The 20,296-nt window shown below is 40.7% G+C and overlaps 1 protein-coding gene across 1 annotated transcript; it reads left to right on the top strand.

The window, feature by feature from the left end:
- Positions 1-2,832: 2,832 nt before the first annotated feature.
- LOC109107022 (zinc finger and BTB domain-containing protein 10-like) lies at positions 2,833-18,956 on the top strand. The gene is made up of 4 exons (XM_042776855.1): positions 2,833-4,028; positions 9,786-10,707; positions 15,882-16,057; positions 16,346-18,956. Exons 1-4 carry the CDS (start codon positions 3,366-3,368, stop codon positions 16,643-16,645), a joined length of 2,061 nt encoding a protein of 686 aa, XP_042632789.1. The 5' UTR covers positions 2,833-3,365; the 3' UTR covers positions 16,646-18,956.
- Positions 18,957-20,296: the final 1,340 nt, after the last annotated feature.

The following is a 20,296-nucleotide window of genomic DNA, read 5'->3' as shown; positions in this document are numbered from 1 at the left end:
TGTGATTTTATTTTTCTTTGGTATGGGCACAATGGTGGATTTTTTGAAGCACGAGGGAACCACAGAGAGAGAGAGGGAGAGGTTGAAAATGTCTGTAAAAACACAGGCTAGCTGGAATGCGCATGCTCGGAGCACACGGCCTGGGATGCCATCAGGGACCCGCTGCCTTGCGGATATTCACCCGTCGGAAGGATCGGGTTACATCCGCGACAGAGACGGAGAGTGCACTCACCTCTTCTGCAGCAGCTGCAGGAGCGCTCTCTGTGTGGGCGGTGTTGTGAGCCTCGAAACGAGCATAAAAGTTATTCAGCTCGTCCGGTAGAGAGGCGGCAATGTTCACAGTAGCTGGTTTGTTCCCTTTAAAGTCTGTGATTTTATTGATTCCCTGCCACATGCCTCTTGCATCGCTGGTGTTGAATTGTTCTTCAACTTTGTTTTTGTATTGTCTTTTTGCAGCTTTGATGGATTTCCTGAGATCGTAACTTGCTTGTTTGCGATCATCAGCGTTTCCGGATTTAAAAGCGGATGTCCGCGCTGACAAGGCTGCTCGAACATCGCTATTAATCCACGGTTTTTGGTTGGGGTAGATGTGGATTGTTTTTGTCGGCACTACATCTTCTACACACTTCCCTGATGAAACACGTTACAGTTTCTGAGTACGCCTCTATGTCATCATCAGACGCTGCCCGAAACATGTCCCAGTCCACGTGATCAAAACAGTCTTGTAGTATAGCGTCTGATTGGTCCCGACCAGCACTGAATTGTCCTGAGGGCGGGTGCTTCCCCTTTTCAGTTACTGCCTATAAGCAGGCAGCAGCAGAATGGAAGAGTGATCCCGATTTGCCGAAAGGTGGGCGTGGGAGAGATTTGTAGGCGTCCCGGAAAGGAGAGTAGCAGTGGGGTCCAGTACACGATCACCACGCGTGTTGATGGTGATGTGTTGAAAATATTTCGGAGTATTGTTCTGAAGTTGGCTTTGTTAAAGTCCCCCATAACAATAAACGCTGCATCTGGGTACGCGGTTTTCCTGCTCACTTATATTCCCATACAGTTCCTTGAGTGCCTGGTCTGTGTTGGCTTGAGGGGGAATGTAAACAGCGGTGATTATGACCGCTGTGAATTCCCTCGGTAGCCAGAATGGTCGACACAGAAGCATATGAAATTCCAGATCAGGGGAGCAGAAGGATTTAATAGAGTGTAGGTTCCTTTCATCACACCACGAGTGTTGATAAAGAAACACAACGCCCCCACCTCTGCTTTTCCCTGTGAGCTCTTTCGTTCTGTCCGAGCGGTGCACGGAGAACCCCGTAAGCTCGATGGCTGAGTCTGGAACCACTGCAGACATCCAGGTTTCTGTGAGGCAAATAATGCAGCAGTCCCTTGTTTCTCGTTGGTATGAGATACGTGCCCGCAGTTCGCAAAGTTTGTTGTCCAGTGACTGAACGTTAGCCAGCAAAATGGATGGGAGAGGAGGTCAGAGGGGACGACATCTGAGTCTGACGAGGACGCCGGCTCTCTTTCCTCTTTTCCGGCGGCGTTTCCTCGGTCGCGCCCGCGCAGCCCAGACAAAGGCCTCTGATGCGGTGTCTGTAAACAAAGCGCCGGCGTTCAAGAACTCAAAGTCCTGTTTGCGTTCCGCGACGTAAGAACCGATGTTCAGAAGCGTGTGTCTATCGTAGACAGTTATACAAACAACATCCAACACGTAGAACAACAAAAAAACAAGTAAAAACAGACGAAAAACTGCAAAGTTTACTCGGAGCTCGCAACACGGCCGCCATGCTCGGCGCCATCTTGGATACAAGATGTAACTAACTTTGAGTCCCTGGTATTGTAGTAATTTTAAAGTTTCTCGCCAGTGAATGACACATGATGTAACCCAGCGGTTCCCAATTCCAGTCCTCACGCACATATTTTGCATGTCTTGGTTAGTTAACACACCCAATTCAGATAACCAACTCGTTAGAAGTGAGCTACGTACATGAACTGTGTTCCTATTGCTATGATCCCTACACCATGTTCATTGCTCCCTACTCCCTAAGCAGGGGTTTACTTCACTTCGGAACATGGGCTGGAATTGGGAACTGCTGATGTAGCCTATTGTAGTAATGTTGTGTCTGGGACTTTGGTCTGTGAGCGTTGGATTTTATTACTGCTTCTCTATGCGTTCAGGAGGCGTGGCTTTGGACGGCGATTGCAGGGAGGGTGGGATGTCCGCTTTCAGTGCTATCAGGCTAAAGTTAGCATTTACCAAGATCTCCTACTGCACCTTTAAATGCTTTGTTCCTGAATGAATTAGCCAATGAACGAATCTGTTGAATCTCAATAAATCACTCATTAACAGTCATTTGCTGTCACCTACTGACAGTTTTAATTTCATCTTTAAAATATTTTTTACGTGTTTTAAATCATTTCAAATATCAGTATTCAACGTTTTATGTTAAAAACAAAACATTATTTATTCATCTGTTACTGCAGGTTAAATGCATCCATGTCCCCTCTGAGCTACATTAAACTGTGTAAATAAATACATCTAAATGCTATTTCAGAAATGTTTTCTTATGTTGTAGATTTTTGTACTATTATTGTTGTTGTTATTTTAGGTGATTTTTATTTTCTTTATTTGATTTGTATATTGAGATGATGTAAAGCACATTGGTTAGCATGTGTTGTTTTAATAGTGCTAATATATATATAATATATATATATATATATATATATATATACTATATATATACATACACACACCACACTATATATATAATGTATATATATATATATAGTGGTGACTCAAGACATATCAAAAAGCCAATCCATCCATCTCCGTCACCACCTGTAAAATACACCTATGCGGGCGCTCCTCGCGAGAACATTCATTAATCCCGCGAGCCCACCTGTCACGACCATCACGACTCGAGCCACGAACATGGAGCGACGTCTTTAATGTCACGCACAGCGGAGGGCGTGAAAGGGCTACAAGGACCTACTGGTTTGAGACGTGTACTTCTATAGATGAAACAGCATGCGGAAAATGGGTGCAGTCACGGACACAAAACACCCCTGACTGTTCGGCGTCACCCCCATCTTCCTTTAACACGAGCTCCCCCTCCTCCCTGTGACCGAGATGCATTGTGGGGGAAGTCGTTGCCATTCGACCTCTGCGGGGCCTGCGCGGACGCAGACAGAACCCTCAAATTCATTATGCCTTTAAAACCCCTATTTATTTCCGCATAACCTACATACTCTCACCAGGAGGCCGGAGCGCAGGAAAACGGCTCATTTCATGCGGAATACTTTATTTAAGAGAGCCGCGATCGGATTTTTGTTTTGTTGAGAAAGTGTAGATTGTAATTTATTTGAAGAAAATGTCCGGAGAGCGAAACCGCAGGTCGCTGGCTTTCCGAGGAGGAGGATTAGCCGTCACCGGTGCCAGCGCCGTCGGAGCAGGCAGCAACGGCAAACCCTGCGAGGCCCCGGCCTGTCAAGACCGACACCTGAACGGGAACAGGCCGGATCAAGAGGACGACGGGGATTTGGGGGCGAAAGGACCATCGCTGGGGAAAGTCGAGGGCGGGGGGTCCGTGAGCGACAACACGGAGCCGGATGCAGAGGAAGACGAGGACCCGGAAGGGGGCAGTTGGACAGCGGGGAAAGATCATGACAGGAGCGTTTTAAACAGTGCGATGGTAAAAACCGAGAGCTGTAACTGGGCGACCGGCAACGGCGTGAACCGGGAGGACTGTAGCGCGGGGGAGGCGGAGGAAGCAGCCGCTAGCAAGCCGCTGCTGGAGATGAGACCTCAGACGCTGCTGCTCCAGAAACACTCGCTCTTCCAAACCTCCTGGCTGCAGGAGTTTCCCTGGCTCAAATTCAGCCAGGAAACAGGGCTGATGTCTTGCTCCTGGTGCCATAACATCGCCACCAACAACAGCGACGAGCTGGTGAAAGGCAGCCGGAATTACAAGCGGGCCTTGCTGCTGAGACATCACCTGTCCTCGGAGCACGGCAGGAATGACCCGACCCGACAGGTACGTCCACACTGCGATATAACCGGGACGGGGACACTCGGATACGCGACGGAGCCGACCCGGGCTGTGCTGTTCGGTCTTTAGTTAACAAATGTCGATGTTTTTCCTGCTATAGTGCAGCGGGAATGCAGTTTTAAAGCTGTTTAGCGAGCTAACAGGTCTGTTAGTGATAGACTCGGAGGTAACGTTAGCAGGTTAGCATGTGTGCGCTAACTGGATCAGCGCTGTCAGGTGGTGAGATGAGCTGAGAAACCCGCGACTGCTTTATTTAAAGCCTAAAATTCATTTTCTCAGTTTTTTTACGCTCGTTTCAAGCATTAAAGAAACTAGACCTCCGATTATAGGTGAGCTATCGCGTTTTACATGATCGAAATTCTTTATTTACATGCTTTTGTAGGAGGATCTATCAGATAATCGTTATTAAACAGACCAAAAGTATCATTAAGGCTGTGGCTCAAAATGTATGTCCTTGTTTGCCTGACTGTTTCCTCCCCTGCACTGTAATTATCAACCCTGGTTGTCATGGTTACTAACCTGATTGCTACAGAGGTCACACAATGGCAGGGGTTTGACCCTGCTACCTTTGGGGAGCCGCACCCCTTCCCAACCCCCCCTCGCTGTAAAAACTGACCTCTGGCACATCTCACCCTCCCCTTTTAGGGCACCTAAATAAGAGGCATTGTATTAGGTGACTCCCCAAGATCCATAGATAGCGTGTGTCACTTTGCTACATTGGGTCAGAGTGAATTATGTCGCCTGTAATGACAGCAATGCCTGAGCAATGTGCAGACCACTGCAGTAAGATTAGGCTTGAATAAATCATATCATATCAGCAGCTGAGAAACACTTTTGTGACTATAATGCACTGTAATAGTGAAATTTAATTGATAATTGATACTTCTGCATTCTGTATCCAACGGAACTGTACAATTCCAAGACATGTCGTTTAGGATAAATAGTTATTGATTTTTTTTTATGCTTTTTATTCCTTGTCCATTATCAAGCCACAAAATGATTGATTAATGTACTAAATCCTATGTGTTGCTGCAGGAGATGTCGTGTTACTGGTTTGCCAGTAAAATCCCTTGGGATTGTGTGGTATGATAATGTCCAGTCAGTCTAATCAGGATGACACACAGTCTTCCACTAACTCAATTTATACCCCTCACTAATTAGGAAGGAAAGGAGGAGGAGAGATTATCGCTGCCTCCCTAGCAACAGTGGGGTTAAAGGGGTCAGTGGATGCTACATGCACTTTTACAAGTTGTTTGAACTGAAATGTGTGTTGGCAGTGTGTGTACACAACCCACCTTATAATGATAAAAATCCACCCAGGGTTTTTTTTTAATCTACTAAAATCTTTACCCCTTTCTCAAATCGAGCCGATCTCAGTTTTACAATGAATGCGTCTAAAGTAAACAGTCCCTCAGAGAGTGGCTGGAAGAGAGGGCGGGGTCAGCATAGCTCATTAACATTTAAAGGAAAATGCTACAAAACGGCTTGCTCTGAAAAGAGCTGTTTTTTTACAGGGAAAAAAAGGTGTTTTTTACACTACCATTGAGAAATTTTAACCAAACTATGTTACAGACTTTTCAATAACACCCTAAAGAATCATATGAACTTGTGGAAAATGGGCGTCCGATGACCCCTTTAAGAAGACACTAGAAGATTTGTTACACTATCCTGTCCAATCACTTTCCTCTGCCACTCAACCGCACTCATATGTGCTATGCTACATTTATTGCCCATATATAATATAGTATTCGTGATTTAGCCTACACTCTAAAATAAAGGCTTCAAAAGGGGTTTTCACAGTGATGCCGTAGGGGAACTATTTTGGGTTTCCCAAAAAAATCTTTCAGTGAGCAGTTCTTTTTTTCATAGTGTGACAAATATTTTAATACTCCTAAGGACTTTTTTTCTTTTCTTTTTTTTTCATTGTAAATAACCTTTTGGTTCCATGCAATGTACGTTCCTTATTGGCATGGATGGTTCCAAGAAGATCCTTTAACATCCATAGAACCTTTTCAGTGCCGAAAAGTTTCTTCATAATGGAAAAAGGTTCTTTAGATCATTAAAATGTTCTTCACATTAAGAACAAAAATGGTTATTTTAAAAACTGATCACTGAAAGGTTTTGGAACCTTTATTTTAAAGAATGTAGATGTTAAAGGTTCTTGATGGAATCATCGATGCCAATAAAGAAACCTATTTTAAGAGTGATTTTTTTTTTTTCATTGACATCTCAGGAATAAGAGTAGTGGACATGGAGATCATGAGACTATGGAAGAATAGTATCTGCCTTAAAGTAGCCCAGTTGGGTGAAACATAAGGACGTCTGCTGTCTGAGTAAAGAAAGGCTGTTCTGATAGGGCACATCCTCCAATAGCCAATTTTATAATTGAGATCAATTATGTTCTTCAGTGCAGCAACTGTCCGTCGTAATGGGCTAAATTTCTTCACTGGTCCATATCATACTGCTCTAATTGAATTACACCTAAAGAAGGGTATCTGGGTTGCCTCACTCTCCAGACTAGACTTCGCCCTCAAAGTATTTGCCCTCTATTCCCATTATTAGTGAGCTAAAATGAAGACGAGGGTCTCCACCCCTGTACTGTCTGTCACTGTGAGATATGTGTGTATTGGGGGGCTGTTGTTGGTGCTGGTGGGGGAGAATTCCCTGGAATTTTGTATCGATGAGCCCTGCTCTTTGTTGGGAGGCCCAGATCCTGGCATTCCCCTCCCACACCTTGGGTCAAGCACACTGCTGCATTGTTCATGCATCTGGATGAGGGGACCAGGCGCTGGCCTCAGGGGCTGGGATGGCTCAGGAAGACTATGCGCAAGGAAAACAAAACCGCTGTCCTTGTTGTCTGAGGCACAATGTTCCCCTAACATGGTACTTGTGTAGTGTATGCTCACCGCGGCCCTGGTAGGTAATAAAGGCATGGCTCTCTGTTGCTGAAGGCTATGTGTTTGAATTTTGGGGAGCTATTGTTGGTTTACGGTGAATGGAACATGTTGGACGTGTATAATAGAATAATGGGTGTTGGCAGCTCATCGCCTGAAGAGAGTTAGGTGACTGTTCAACTGCAGCGCAGGAGAAGGGCAGTGGTATTGGTGGTGGTTTTATAATGTTCCCGTTTCGCATCAAAATGAAAGTCTGGGGTGGGAAACCAGAGTGAGAAACCACAGCAAGTTTCATTTATAACACGTTTTTTTATCAGAAAACACCCCGTTTCCTATTTTCTTTCATCTGTCATATTCTGAATAATATTTTTTTTTCTTCTATATACACTACCATTCAAAGGTTTAGGGTCGAATTGGGGTAACATTTTTTAAATGTTTTTTTTTTAAGGAAGTCTCTATGTATTTGTTTGTTTAAAAGTACGGTAAAACAGCAATATTGTGAAAAAATACAATTCAAAATAACTTTTCTATTTTAACTTTTATTTTAATATATTTTTAAATGTATTTTTTTTCTTATGATGGAAAAGCTGAATTTTCAGCATCATTATTCCGGTCTTCAGTTTCACATGATCCTTCAGAAATCATTCTAATGTGCTGATTTTGTTTATTATTATCATTGTTGAGAACAGTTGTGCTGCTTCATATTTTTGTGGAAACCGTGATGCATATTTTTTTTTTTCAGGATTCTTTGATGAATTAAAAAGTAAAAAAAAACAGTATTTATTTGAAATGTAAATCTTTTGAAACATTCTATTCTAAATTGTCTTTAGTGTCACTTTTATAGAATTTAATGTGTTCTTTCATAATTAAAAGTATTCCATTCCAATCCTTTTTTTTTTTTAATCTTACTAATCCCAAACCTTTGAACAGTAGTGTAAATGAAATCCAAACATATCAGGGTTTTGTGAGTAAAAGAAAAAAATGTCTGAGAAACACAATTAGCATCAACCATGTGAGATCATAATTTTGCCATTTATAGATATTGTAAAAGTAATGTCTCTTCCTTTCGTTGTTTGGTTGTACAGTTTGCACAGGCAAAATAGCTTACAAAAAGAGGACATAAGTGACCCAGCAGCAGAACTGTAGACAATAACAATAACAAACATTCAATTAAGAAAAAGACCATGCCAAATGTCAAACTGTCACTACACACTAATTTTGACGAGGTTTAATGGGGAAATCTTCGAGAAGCATCTGTTCTCTTGCATATGTTACACGTGGCACATCTGGAGAAAGGATGAACTGTGACTGAGTGTATATGAGAGAAGGCAAGGGAGAGAAAGAAAAACGGGTTAATTCTGGACTAGCATGTCCTGACACCCGCTTTCGACTGCCACCTCATCTGTCCACTCTTCATAGCTTGGCTTGGCCAAGAGTCAGGCTCTCTCTGGATAGATAGAGGCAAACAATAGTGGGGACATTGTGACACCACAAACGGACATTCATTCTCATCTAACACCCCTGTTTCTCCACCTCATCCTCATTCTTCAAACCTTCTCTTCACTAGATTTTATTTTCTTTATTTTAAAAGAGTAGTTTATCAAAAAAAAAGGAAAGATTCTATAAAAATGTACTCATTAAAATCTTTTGCTCCCCCTCATGTCTTTTCAAACCTCTACTTCAGTGTAACCCAAAAGGAGATTGAAGAATTGCTCTTTTTACTACTTCCTTTTACTCATGCGTGTCATGTCTCTTTTATCCAAGAAACACACCCAAAAAGTGGCTTTTAAAAGGGTTTCTGCTATTGCTTGTCAAACAGTTAGTTCTATACCAAACTTTTATCATCAGTTGAGTCAGTGTTGCTTGACTGGATACTTAACAGAGAAATGTTATGAAAGTGCCACAGTGTTTACACAAAAAAATAAAAAATAAGAATACCCACTCAAGGTTTCAATTTAAGTCTTTAATCATATTGCAAAGAGCAGCATGAACATTCTTCAGAATATCTTTTTTTGTGTGTGTTCAAATAGGTCGTACAGGTTTTAAACAACATGAGAGTGAGTAAAGATTTTATTCCAGCTCTGGTTTTGTAATTCCTGCTGTTTTTTGTAAGTCTTTTGCAACCTTCACCAGTAAGTGTGCTAGGGAATTGTAAGTGGTTTCTTCACAAAGCTTCAGTGTAGCACTAAAACAGCAATAGTGAACAGTGAGCCTGGAGGAAAGGACTGGCATTGTGTGGAGAAATGGGGTTGCATTCTCTCTCCCTCTCTCTATCCCTCTGACTTCTGGTTGGGCCTGCTGTAGCTGGATCAGGCTACAGTAATAACCCCATCTAGCAGGACAAGCCCAGCAGTGTGGAGGAGGGGGGCTGGGAAGGCCTCCGCCCTGAGAAATAGATTTAATCTGAATTACTCCAGCATAAAACCCAGCTGTGTGGTAGGAGGGGAAAAATGTTGGGTGGTATAAATTTCTGCATGGATTAGGACATCTGCTTTGCAATCCAGAAATATGTTGTGTAGATTCACTCCCATTGGTGGTAGGTACCAGCTGGTTCTCTCTCTTTCTCTCTCTCTCTCTCTCTCTTAATTGTGAGAGCAGATGATGGAGACTGATTGTGGGATGGGATAATGGCCAAATATTTCTCATCTTAAAGAGCATTAACAAGGGCACAGAGCTCACGTCCTGTGAGTGGGGGTTTACCACCGTTGTAGTTCCCACATTACTGCAGCTTTTGAGCCTGTTCAACCAGTTCTCTAGCCGGAGTTGTCACCATACACCTGCCCTTCACCTTATGTTTACACTGTAGACTAATGCTGATTGTCATTTTTGTTTGTTGTCACTCCACTAGGAAATGGAAAGGCCAGAGGACGCGGAGAGCCCGGAGGTGGAGGACTATAGAAACAAGCCCAATGAGAACTCCTACTGCTACCAGCTGCTGCAGGAGCTGGACAAGCAGCGCAAGAGCGGCATCCTCTGCGACGTCAACATCGTAGTGGGCGACCAGGTGTTCAAGGCACACAAGAACATCCTCGTTGCTGGGAGCCGCTACTTCAAGACCCTCTACTGCCTGACGAAGAGCGAGAACTGCGACCAAACTACTATCACGCACTTGGACATGGCGGCCGTGCAGGGCTTCTCCGTCATCCTGGACTTCCTGTACTCCGGCAACCTCTTGCTCACCAGCCAGAATGCCATCGAGGTGATGTCCGTGGCGAGTTACCTCCAGATGACCGAGGTGGTCCAGTCCTGTCGCGCCTTCATCAAAGACGCCCTCAACATCAGCATCAAGCAGGAAGCCCCTGATTCTGTGGTGGTCGACTACAACAAGCGGCGGACGGTGGCGAAAGATTGCCAGAGTGCCGACAAGAAGCCCATCAACTTCTGGGCCACCAGCATCCTGTCCAAGCTGTCCATCAAGGCCAGTGGGCAAGTGAAGGATGAACCCAGTGATGTGGAGGTGTCTGGGGGAGAAGGCTGTGCTTTGGGAAGCTCTGGTTGGGGTGGAGAGAACTCATCAGAGTCTACAGAGACGGATCCACAGGGTCCGGGGCCGGTGTTCGTCTGGAACGAGCCGCGCCCCGGCACTGGGGTCGCTGTCAAGAGAGAGGTGCATCCTGAGCCGGGCAGTGGAAGGCGGAAAAAACAGGCTGCCAAGCGCTTTGTCTACAATATCCCGCCTGAGCCGGAAGAGGGTTTTGACGAGGGAATGTTCATCCAACCGTCTGCCTCCTACACCAGAGAGAACTTCTCTTACCTCTCAGAGAATGCCGGTATGTTTCCCATCATGCTTTGCTCTCCTGTTCAGGTACCATAATGGTTTTTCAAACCAAGTCCAATTCAAATGGTCACAACTAAGTCATGTGTCACTAAAAACACACCAACCAAGTTCAAAAGAAAAATGTTTTCGTTTCGTTTCGTTGTGTGCAGGAAGTGTCTATTGAGCTCTTTCAGGTCGTGGGAGTTTGGTTATTTAAATAATGTTGCCGCCCTATTATGTAGACTCATCAGCATATTCCAGTGCTGTCATTAGGATTGTCATGACAATGATGTTTTTGACACCTCTCTCTCACACTCACACAAAGGCTAGTATGCATTTCTGTCAAGCATTTGGTAGTAGCATAATCAGTGTTTGTCAGAGGCAGAATACACAGCCTTGAGGAAGAGGTCATGCCATGTTCCAAACAGCATGTTATCATAATACAAGCACTACTCGTGAATTTGATATGCTGAGTACATACTTTGCAAATTCTCAGCATGCAAATGGTTTACTTTCGACTGTAAATTTCCATACAAGTTGATTAGAAAAATGGCTCATATTTAGGAATGCGATTAGATCTTAGGTTGTTTACATCAATTTGAATATGGTTATGCAATGTTTAACATTTTGTGGACAGTATTAAAAAACAGCATGCTTTATACAGTATGTAATTTTGTAGTAGGCCTGATCAAAGCTTGATATATACTGGTATTGCTTTGAATAGGAGATTCACGCAGTATGACTAAATGAAAGAGCCAGTCGCCAGCTGGTAAAGGTGGAGCATCACTGCAGCTGCCATTAAAAGCTTTGATTCTCATAGAAGCAGATAGTGTCCTGATACTGGCACTTTAAACTGTACATGTGCATTTGCGCAACCAACCTGAAATGTATTACATTTCACCATTATTTGAGCATAAAAAACTATTTATGACACAGATCAAGATCGGTTTTATTACTTTATTACTATTGAAGTATGTTGTTTAATTGTGAGCTTGGCAACACAAGTCAACATTAAAATCAAAAACAAACTTTTTAATTTATTAATTTTTAATGATCAGTTTTACTGTGCAAGACTGATTGATGCATGTTAAAAATTATATTTGTCTTCTTAATCTTTTAGCAAAATGTAACTTGCTCTGCATCTGAAATGACTTTTCTGTTGACATCATCAAGGCTGCTTAAGTTTCAACCAATGGGTGCCAGAAATGTTTAAGGACTCATGTAGCTCTTTTGATGGCAATTTTTTTTTTCTATATTATATTGTTTTCATACAGTTCATAAAGTGACATTCTGACAGCTTTCAGAGCTCACACACTGTAGCTGTCGGTTGTCCTGTGTATTGTAAAGGAGTGTTTCAAGAATTCCTAGCAATTCCTGAATGATGATTTCTTTCCCCCTCCTACTCAGCTGATGTACAAAACATTAGCTGATATGTTGTGATATCTTTTCTTTTCAAGCGAGAATTCACACATTCTTACCCATGTGCAAACACACACGTCTAAACCTTCAGCTGAGGCAGTCGTCCAGCCAGGGTCTTACGTTGTGATCGCTTCTCCTCCAGCCCTGAGTAGCTCAAGGCCACAAGACCATCTTCCCTTTTTAATTAGAGTGGCCAGTCCTTTTTCTTCTGCTCTTATTAAGGGAGTCGGCCCTCCCTTCACCTCATGCCACTGAAACCTGTGTAATCTCTAGCTTGCCGAGCTGTCATGCTTCAAACTCTCTGCCCCCATGAAACAGAGCGGCGCGTGGTATAGTATCATGTCTTAAGTGACACAGTTCTGAGAAGAGGCTTTCTCTCGCCGTCATTGACTCCTCTAATGCAGGATAATGAAATAAAGCGGGGGAGACGGCTTCCTAAACGCCCTCAAATGCACTTAGCTCGTATTCCTGAGGGCACTTAAATGTGCCGAGTTGACGGCTCACACCTGCACAGCATGTGTGTGTGTGTCAGTGTGTTTGCCTACACATGCCTACATATGCTTACGTACTTGCCTGTGTACTTGCGTCCATGTTGACTACCCACTTCCTTTTTCACACGTTGGGCTTTTTTCATGAAGGGGAATGTTTCTTATTGCTTAAACCATGTTAGTTTAACATATTAAAATAGTATGGTTACTTCTAAAAACAAAATTATTATAACCTTATATATAGTGTATTTCAATCATTAAACTATTAATTTGTAATATGTATTTAAAACTTTTTATAAGCACTCATAGTATATAAACTTTACATTTCTTATAATTATATTATAAATATTATGGGTAGCTCTGCTCACTGAGAAATGTCATTGTTTCAAAATCTTGCTGTGTTTTTATATCCACATAGCTTTCCGTCAGATATGTTTTAATGAGCTGCAGTTGTCACACTCACACATTGTTATTTTAGTTTTACATGTATACTTTTTTATAGTATTTATTAATAGTAGGAATTGGCTTTTATTTTTGTACACTCAGGAAAAAAAGGTACAAAAGCTGTCATTGGGGTGGTAACTTTTCAAAAGGTACACCTTTGTACCCAAAGAGTCCGTATTGGTATCTTAAAGGTACATGTTAGTACCTAAAAAATACAAAAGTGTGTCTTGTGATAAGGTACTGCCCCAGTGACAGATTTTGTACCTTTTTCTGAGTGTGAGTTTTAGTAATTTTTTTTTTTTTTTTATATTATTTTTAAAATATTTATTTTTAGCTTTAATCTATTTAAATTCTATTAATTTTAGTACTTAAACTCATTTTAGTTATTTTCCACAACAACATTTCTCATTTCCATTTAAGACTTTATTTCATTATTTTATTTATTTAATTTAATTTCCATTTAACTTTCTTTCAGTAAATATTAATACAACTGCTACTTATAGTTATAGTTTTAATTTCTTTCAGTTTGAGTCATTTTAGTACTTCAAACTTTACTTTTTAGTATTTCAAATGTGTTTTAGTTAGTTGCCAAGGAAGCATTTCTAATTTTTGTTTAGGTTTAAGTTTTCATTTATGTCTAATATTTATATTTTATTTCATTTGAATATTCATTTGAAATTTATTTCAATTAATAATAATTGTTTTAGTTACCAATAACAACACTGGTGTCATGTCATGTAGCACTTTCACTTTCGGTGTGGGCTGACAAATTACTTTTCGATAAAACTTTGTTGCGCTTGGGCGAGCCCTGTCTGTTCTCTCTCACGCATCACACAGCAGGATCCATCACCATAAATGCCTGAGTTCTTTCCAGACAGGACGGCTGTATTGTTGATTTTCAGCAGTGACACACACATGCGCACACACACTACCCCCGATTCCCTCTTCTGAGGTGCAGCGCTGCCAGGGGCCGTCCCACCCTAATCCTGCTAATGCAGCCCAACTATCTCTGCCATTCCAAATATTGACCCAGGCAGCGTGGACCCACTGCAGAGGTACTTAAAGTGGGCTTTGGCCCGCCTGCCTGCTAATCCACAGTGTGTAAGATGATCCACTTTTAGGGCTTCACCCATTTATTTACACATCATATCTCCTCTGCACACCCACACAGACACACATTTACAGTTGTGTGTGATGTGTAGTGTGAAATTATCGAGGATTTATCCCTGATGTGTGAGAGCAAACAGTAAGGGCCTGTTCACACTAAAATCGATAACTATGTTGGCGTCCACACCAGTGCACAATAACTTGTTTATTAAAAGCACGCTGAAGTATGGTCATCTATCATTTTAAATGCTCAAGCTCTTTAAAGCAGGATGTATTCTGATTGGCTGATGATGTTAATATTGTTATTCATTAAAATAACATTCTAAAAGAGATTCCAGCGCATATCGTTCCTCTATCATTATCAGCTGTGCTTTTCCTTTAAAATTTAGAATGATTTTTAAAACTATCTTTTTCATTATAATTATCATCCTTGTTGTGAATGGGCCTTAAGAAATACAGCAACATCGAATACCTCACCAGTGTGTTGCAAAAGCTAACGTCAGTTCTCAAAGGGAGGGATTGTTTTCTTCAAATGTAGTTATTTACTTAATGATAATGCCTGCAAACACTATTTGCGTACTTGAATTTAGACACATTTCGCACAACAGCAATGTGTAGCTACTAGCTAGAAGCATTCATGTACTTGCGTAATTGAGTATATTTTAGGTCTAAGAGGCAATGTAGTGTTTCCTTAGGGGTTGAGGTCAGTCTTAGCACTTAAAGGGTGGGGTCGGTTAAATCCTTGAGCCCATTTACCACCGATCTCTCAGATCTGGGCTAGCAGGTCTCATCCAGCCTACTGCGAGATTCCCAGCGAGAAGAGTCTCGCCATTTGCGCAATTTGATTTCTAGCCTTGAGCAGTCTTATGACTCAGGCCTGGCCTTTGAGAATGCAAGTTAATCGTTAACCATTTTAAGTACCAACAAACCCGTAGTAACAGACTGATCTTTAATTCTGAGCCTGTCGACTCAAACGAATGGCACAGCTGCTGTCAGGCCTTCTTTAGCCCTCAAGGTGGTGTTTAGAGCCTCTATTGAATTCCCAGGTGATCTGGCTCTCGTCACCCCCTTGGAAACCTGCTTGGCGACCCTTTTGTTTTTGCCCATTTTGGCTCAAACAAAGCTGGATCCCACCCCAATCCCACCCGCTGTAGTACAGGCAGCTCCGGTCTAATTGTCACAAGACACCGATCCCATGAGAGCTTGAGTTTTGGGATGAATCTTTTCAGAAGCAAAAAGCAGAGATTGCAATTTTGACTACACAGTAGTTTCTCCCAGATAAACAATCAGGCTGTTTCTGGATGTTAGTTTTGAGAAGAGGAATGGTGGCTAGAAGGGAAGAGTTCCTGCTCTTATAGAGCTTGTTTATCAGTAGAAAATTGCATTAGACTAATACAGTTATGGCTTCTGGCATGTGGTTTCCATAGCAACTGGCACACTTTCATAGCATGTTTTTACCATTTTTTTTCTATTTCTCCAGAGTGATACCGAGGGTACATACTGGCACTTATACACACTATTGTTTTCTCTAAGCCACACAAAGCCGCTTTTTGCATGTCACATGTTGCAGAACTGACAATTAGAGCTGATAACACGAATGGAGAAAATTCTGCCTCTGACAAGACAAACTGCATCTGCTGGCTCGGCAGATCTCATGCTGAATTGTTTTTATCTCAGGAACCGGTGTGAAAAGTGCTGAGAATCTGTTTGTTTGTGTTGTTTCTCCTAGGTGAAGCACCCGAAAACGCCCTCAATAAGCTGAAGTGTCCCCACTGTAACTACATTGCCAAGCACCGGCGAACACTAAAGAGACACCTGATCATCCACTCGGGCGTGCGTTCCTTTAGCTGCGACATCTGCGGGAAGCTGTTCACTCGCAGAGAACATGTCAAGAGACATTCCTTGGTAAGACTTTTTGTATGTGAGTGTGTGATGTGTATATATATATATATATATATACACGCATACACATACTCACATATATATATATATATATGCTTAATTAAAATGTTCCTAAGAATGTTCTATGCATAATAAAATTGATATTTTTTTTTTTTTCTGAGGTGGCATGACAGACATTCTTTAGAAGTTTTGTGATATTCACCCACAGACTGTTTTGACATCTCTCAGTACTCACTAATATAATATCTTGCTTCTCTCACTAATATCCCTGCTTATTACATTCATTTGCAGGTTCACAAAAAGGATAAGAAATACAAGTGTATGGTATGCAAGAAGATCTTCATGTTGGCGGCCAGCGTGGGCATACGGCACGGCTCTCGGCGCTACGGCGTGTGCGTGGAGTGCGCCGACTCCCACCAAGGCACGCAGGAGGGTCTGGAGGGCATGCAGGACCTGGAATTCGCACGCGACGAAGACTTTGATGAGGCCGCAGAGGGAGACGAGGACATGGAGGCGGAAGGGGAGGAGCCTAATGAGATTGACCAATCCAACTGCGAGGGTGATGCGGATGCCACCCCCGAGAAGGACTAATTAAGACATAACCTGGTAGAGAAACGAATCAAAATGCAAAGAAAAAAATAGCTGGGAAACAATCAACAATTCCAAAGTGCTATCAAACCTCTTTGTTACATGTGAAGTTATGTCAAAGATATATATATATAGCTTTGTCGGAGAGGGACTCCAATATTTAAAGATTGTTCTATGTGTCAGAGTCTGGGCCGTGTGCCTGTCAGAGAAAGAGGTATAATGATATATAACAAAAAAATCAGGTTTTTCTGTGATGTTTTTTTTATTTTATTTTGTAGGGGATGAGGGTGTACAGCGTTTTTGAGTTATAATAGGCCAATCATATTAAAAGAAATATTAATTATTTAATTTATGAAGAAAGATATTATGGTCTTATGAGAATGATAGAATTAGTTTTTTTTTTTTTTAAATGTACGTCTACTTATTTTCAGTTCATAACTGCGCTTCCTGACAGACCTGATCGTATATTGCTCAGAGGAGGAGCTCGACAAAGAAAGAGCATTATAGAAATTCCGCCTACGGGAAGATTTTTTTTGTGTGTGTGTGTGTTTCCTTTCTAGTTAAATGTTGTCATGAAATTATATATTATATATTTTCCTTTTCCCTGCACAAATCTTGGAACCAAAAATCTGTTTTGTGACTCTAATTGACCACAGCCATATTTATGATTAAGTTATATGGGGCTGTTAGATCGTGCCAAGCAGAACGCACACCAAGATTTCTTGCAGGACACAAAACTACTGAATATGCTGAGAGAACACAAAGCAGAGAAATATAAGAAGGAAAAGAAAAACAGAAAAAGAGAAAATAATAAAATATAAGGGGAATATATTATTGCTAGCTTTATTTGAATCACAGCATCACAGTAACACTTTATAAAGCATTTTGACATTCACTTAAAGCTTGAATTTTGCCAAATGATAGAAACGTTTGGTGCTGTAACGCTTTTATTTTTATTATTATTTTTAAATACTGGACCTACAAGCTGTATATGATGTTAATAATCGTAAAGCCTACTCAACTCAGTTATACTAATCAGCTTTGTATTTTACACTGTTGTGCTAAGGAGCCTATCAGGTATGCTTTTCTGTTTTTAACGTCTTTTCTATGAAATGCACATACACACACTCACACACACTCACACATGCACATACCATTTGTTGTTGTTAAAACTACTGGCAGTACTTGTATAGATGGAACGACCTGATGTTCTTGACCCTCCTGAGTTGGTTGGTGGTACTGAGCTTACTTTAAATCACTTGAACGACCTGTGTACCGTTTTTGAAGAATGCAGATGGAAAGAGGTGGTTTTGCAACAATTGTTTTGGTCCCCCTGTAACATTTGCGATCATTTTGATTTCGTTTATTTGGACTCTGTCGTGTGTCTGCTGAGTGGAAAACACTTTGCTTGTGCTGATGTGGAGCGGGAGGTCTATGGAAGTACATAGACGGGCACTTACTGTTCTGCGTTTGATAATTTCTTATTTCCCCAAAGCCGGTCTGGATGGAAATAAATTGAAACTGTTGTGTTTTATTCCATACGGAGCTTTTTTTTTTTTTTTTTTTTTTCATTATTTAATGCTATATATATATATATATATACATATATAGACTCCAAAATGCAATCAAGACTGTTAATTTTTATTTGTCCTACCAAAAAATCGTTGTTTAATTGTTAATGTATAAGAAAACCAGGTAAATATTTAGTGTAGATCCTTGCTTGTGTACGTCGTCAGATTTAAATGTTTTTATTCTAAAATCAATCATTCACTTTACCCTTAGATGCATATATTGTTTTATTTGTCCTTCCTTTTGAGGTTTTATTTTGCTTTTGTTCAGCCATTGTGTTTATTTCATTTTAAGCACATGTTTTTTAAGAACTATTGTTTGTGGGTTAATTCCTAGGAGCAGGAGTGTCTGTTCATATGCAGTGGATATATTGAAGTGCTATACTGATACAGACATAGTCTATCTTTCCATTTACTTGAGATGAAAGTGTATTTTAAAAGCTGTATAAAAGATCCTGTTTGTATTGGGAGGGATATTATATACATCATATATGTATATGAAAGATTATGAAAAATAAATTCATATATGGATATTTAATTAGTTGATTTAAATGATGGCAAGTCACTGCATTTAACCAGTTGAAAACCTCGGCCTGGCTTTGACTGTTCTCACCGACCTTCACACTTTCTGTTCTCGTGCACATTCGCCATCATGTCTGTTTATGGTTTTTCTTGTTTTGTCTGTGTATCTGTTCAATTCACATTAATGTACTCCTTTGACTTTATACTGTAAAAAAACACTACAGGTGAAGTTTTTTTTTTTTTTTTTTTTTTTTTTTCAGCTGTATTTTGTAAAAGCTGTTTCAAAGATGTATTTTTCAACTCTCTTACAGTGATGCAAAACTGGGCCATGGGCTCACCTCAAACACAAATCAAATCAGGTTATTCTTACGTTTTTTTCCAAGAATTCAAATTAATACATTTTCCTTCTCTTTCAATTGTACTACTGTTCCTCTATTATAAATTTTAAAATAAAATTTTGATATTTCTCTGTGCTGTACTGTCTTATTGCACTAATCAGAGGACGTTTTGAGGGTGCTCAAGGGTGATCTGTCATATCTTGTAATTTATGAATTTATCAGCGTTGACTTAGGAATAGAACACATGCATGTGGATATGCACATTTCTATTGCAGTTTTGTTGGATTTACTGTGGCATTTCTTGCCTAGGTTAAACACACGTACATGGTTACAGTGCAAATAAAAAAAAAACAAACTCCCAACTTCCTCTAAGCATACATGAAAAAAAGCATACTAAAAAAAAGTTTATCATTTATGTTATTTAAGATACTACAGACCGGTCTGTTTATATAATATTTACTTCCTTATTTCACAATTTGTGCAAACATGGGCAAAATGACATAACTACTGTTTATCATCTCGTGAATACTTTTGAACTGTGATGTCAGACAAAGAGGGAAGTTGTCATCGGAACCCCCAAACATTTGGAGTTTATGAAGAGCCCAGGATGTTCCTCTTCAAGATACAGCAGGACTGATGAGACATGATCCTATATTTAATATTTCATCATCTGAGGCCGTCAGTACTTCTGTGTCGCACTGCACTGGCATCTAGTGGACGTTCCCCGAAAATAGAACTTTATGTGTATTTATCAGTGACAGAAGATTAATTTGTTAATATACTTATTTAAATTTAGAGTTACAAAGAAAAAGGTTTTTCAACTAATATTTTTGATACAATCTGATGGCTCTATGACCTATATTTGAGTTAAGTGTGTTTATATGCATGATCCAGAAGGAAAGTAGAAGTGGAGTATCTATTTTTACGATAATTTCACTTCAGAAATTCACTACTAAAAACAACAAAATACTCGATTTATTGATTTGCTGACATATAAGTCTACCGGTAGGCTGGCTCAGTTTATTTGATACTGGTTTGTTTGTACATTGGTAGTCTTTGCTTTGCAGTGGCCAGCATGTCGCCAGAAATGTTTGGTGTTATCTAACAGGCTTTTGTTTTACAAAATGTGTTTTACATTTTGTTTTGCGTGATGATGATGACAGAATGACTGAAGACAGACCGACAGTTTGACGTTTCATACAATCCCACTTCTGTCCACTAGATGG

The sequence above is a fragment of the Cyprinus carpio genome, chromosome A19 (assembly GCF_018340385.1).
Source record: "Cyprinus carpio isolate SPL01 chromosome A19, ASM1834038v1, whole genome shotgun sequence".
Classification (NCBI taxonomy): domain Eukaryota; kingdom Metazoa; phylum Chordata; class Actinopteri; order Cypriniformes; family Cyprinidae; genus Cyprinus; species Cyprinus carpio.
Note: the sequence above shows the minus strand (reverse complement) of the source record. Positions and strands in the feature narration are given on the sequence as shown.

Coding starts and splice junctions, on each gene's coding strand:
- LOC109107022 (XM_042776855.1), top strand. CDS start 3,366: ATGTCCGGAGAGCGAAACCGCAGGTCGCTGGCTTTCCGAGGAGGAGGA. Junction 4,029..9,785: donor GGAATGACCCGACCCGACAG/GTACGTCCACAC, acceptor TCACTCCACTAG/GAAATGGAAAGGCCAGAGGA. Junction 16,058..16,345: donor ATGTCAAGAGACATTCCTTG/GTAAGACTTTTT, acceptor ATTCATTTGCAG/GTTCACAAAAAGGATAAGAA.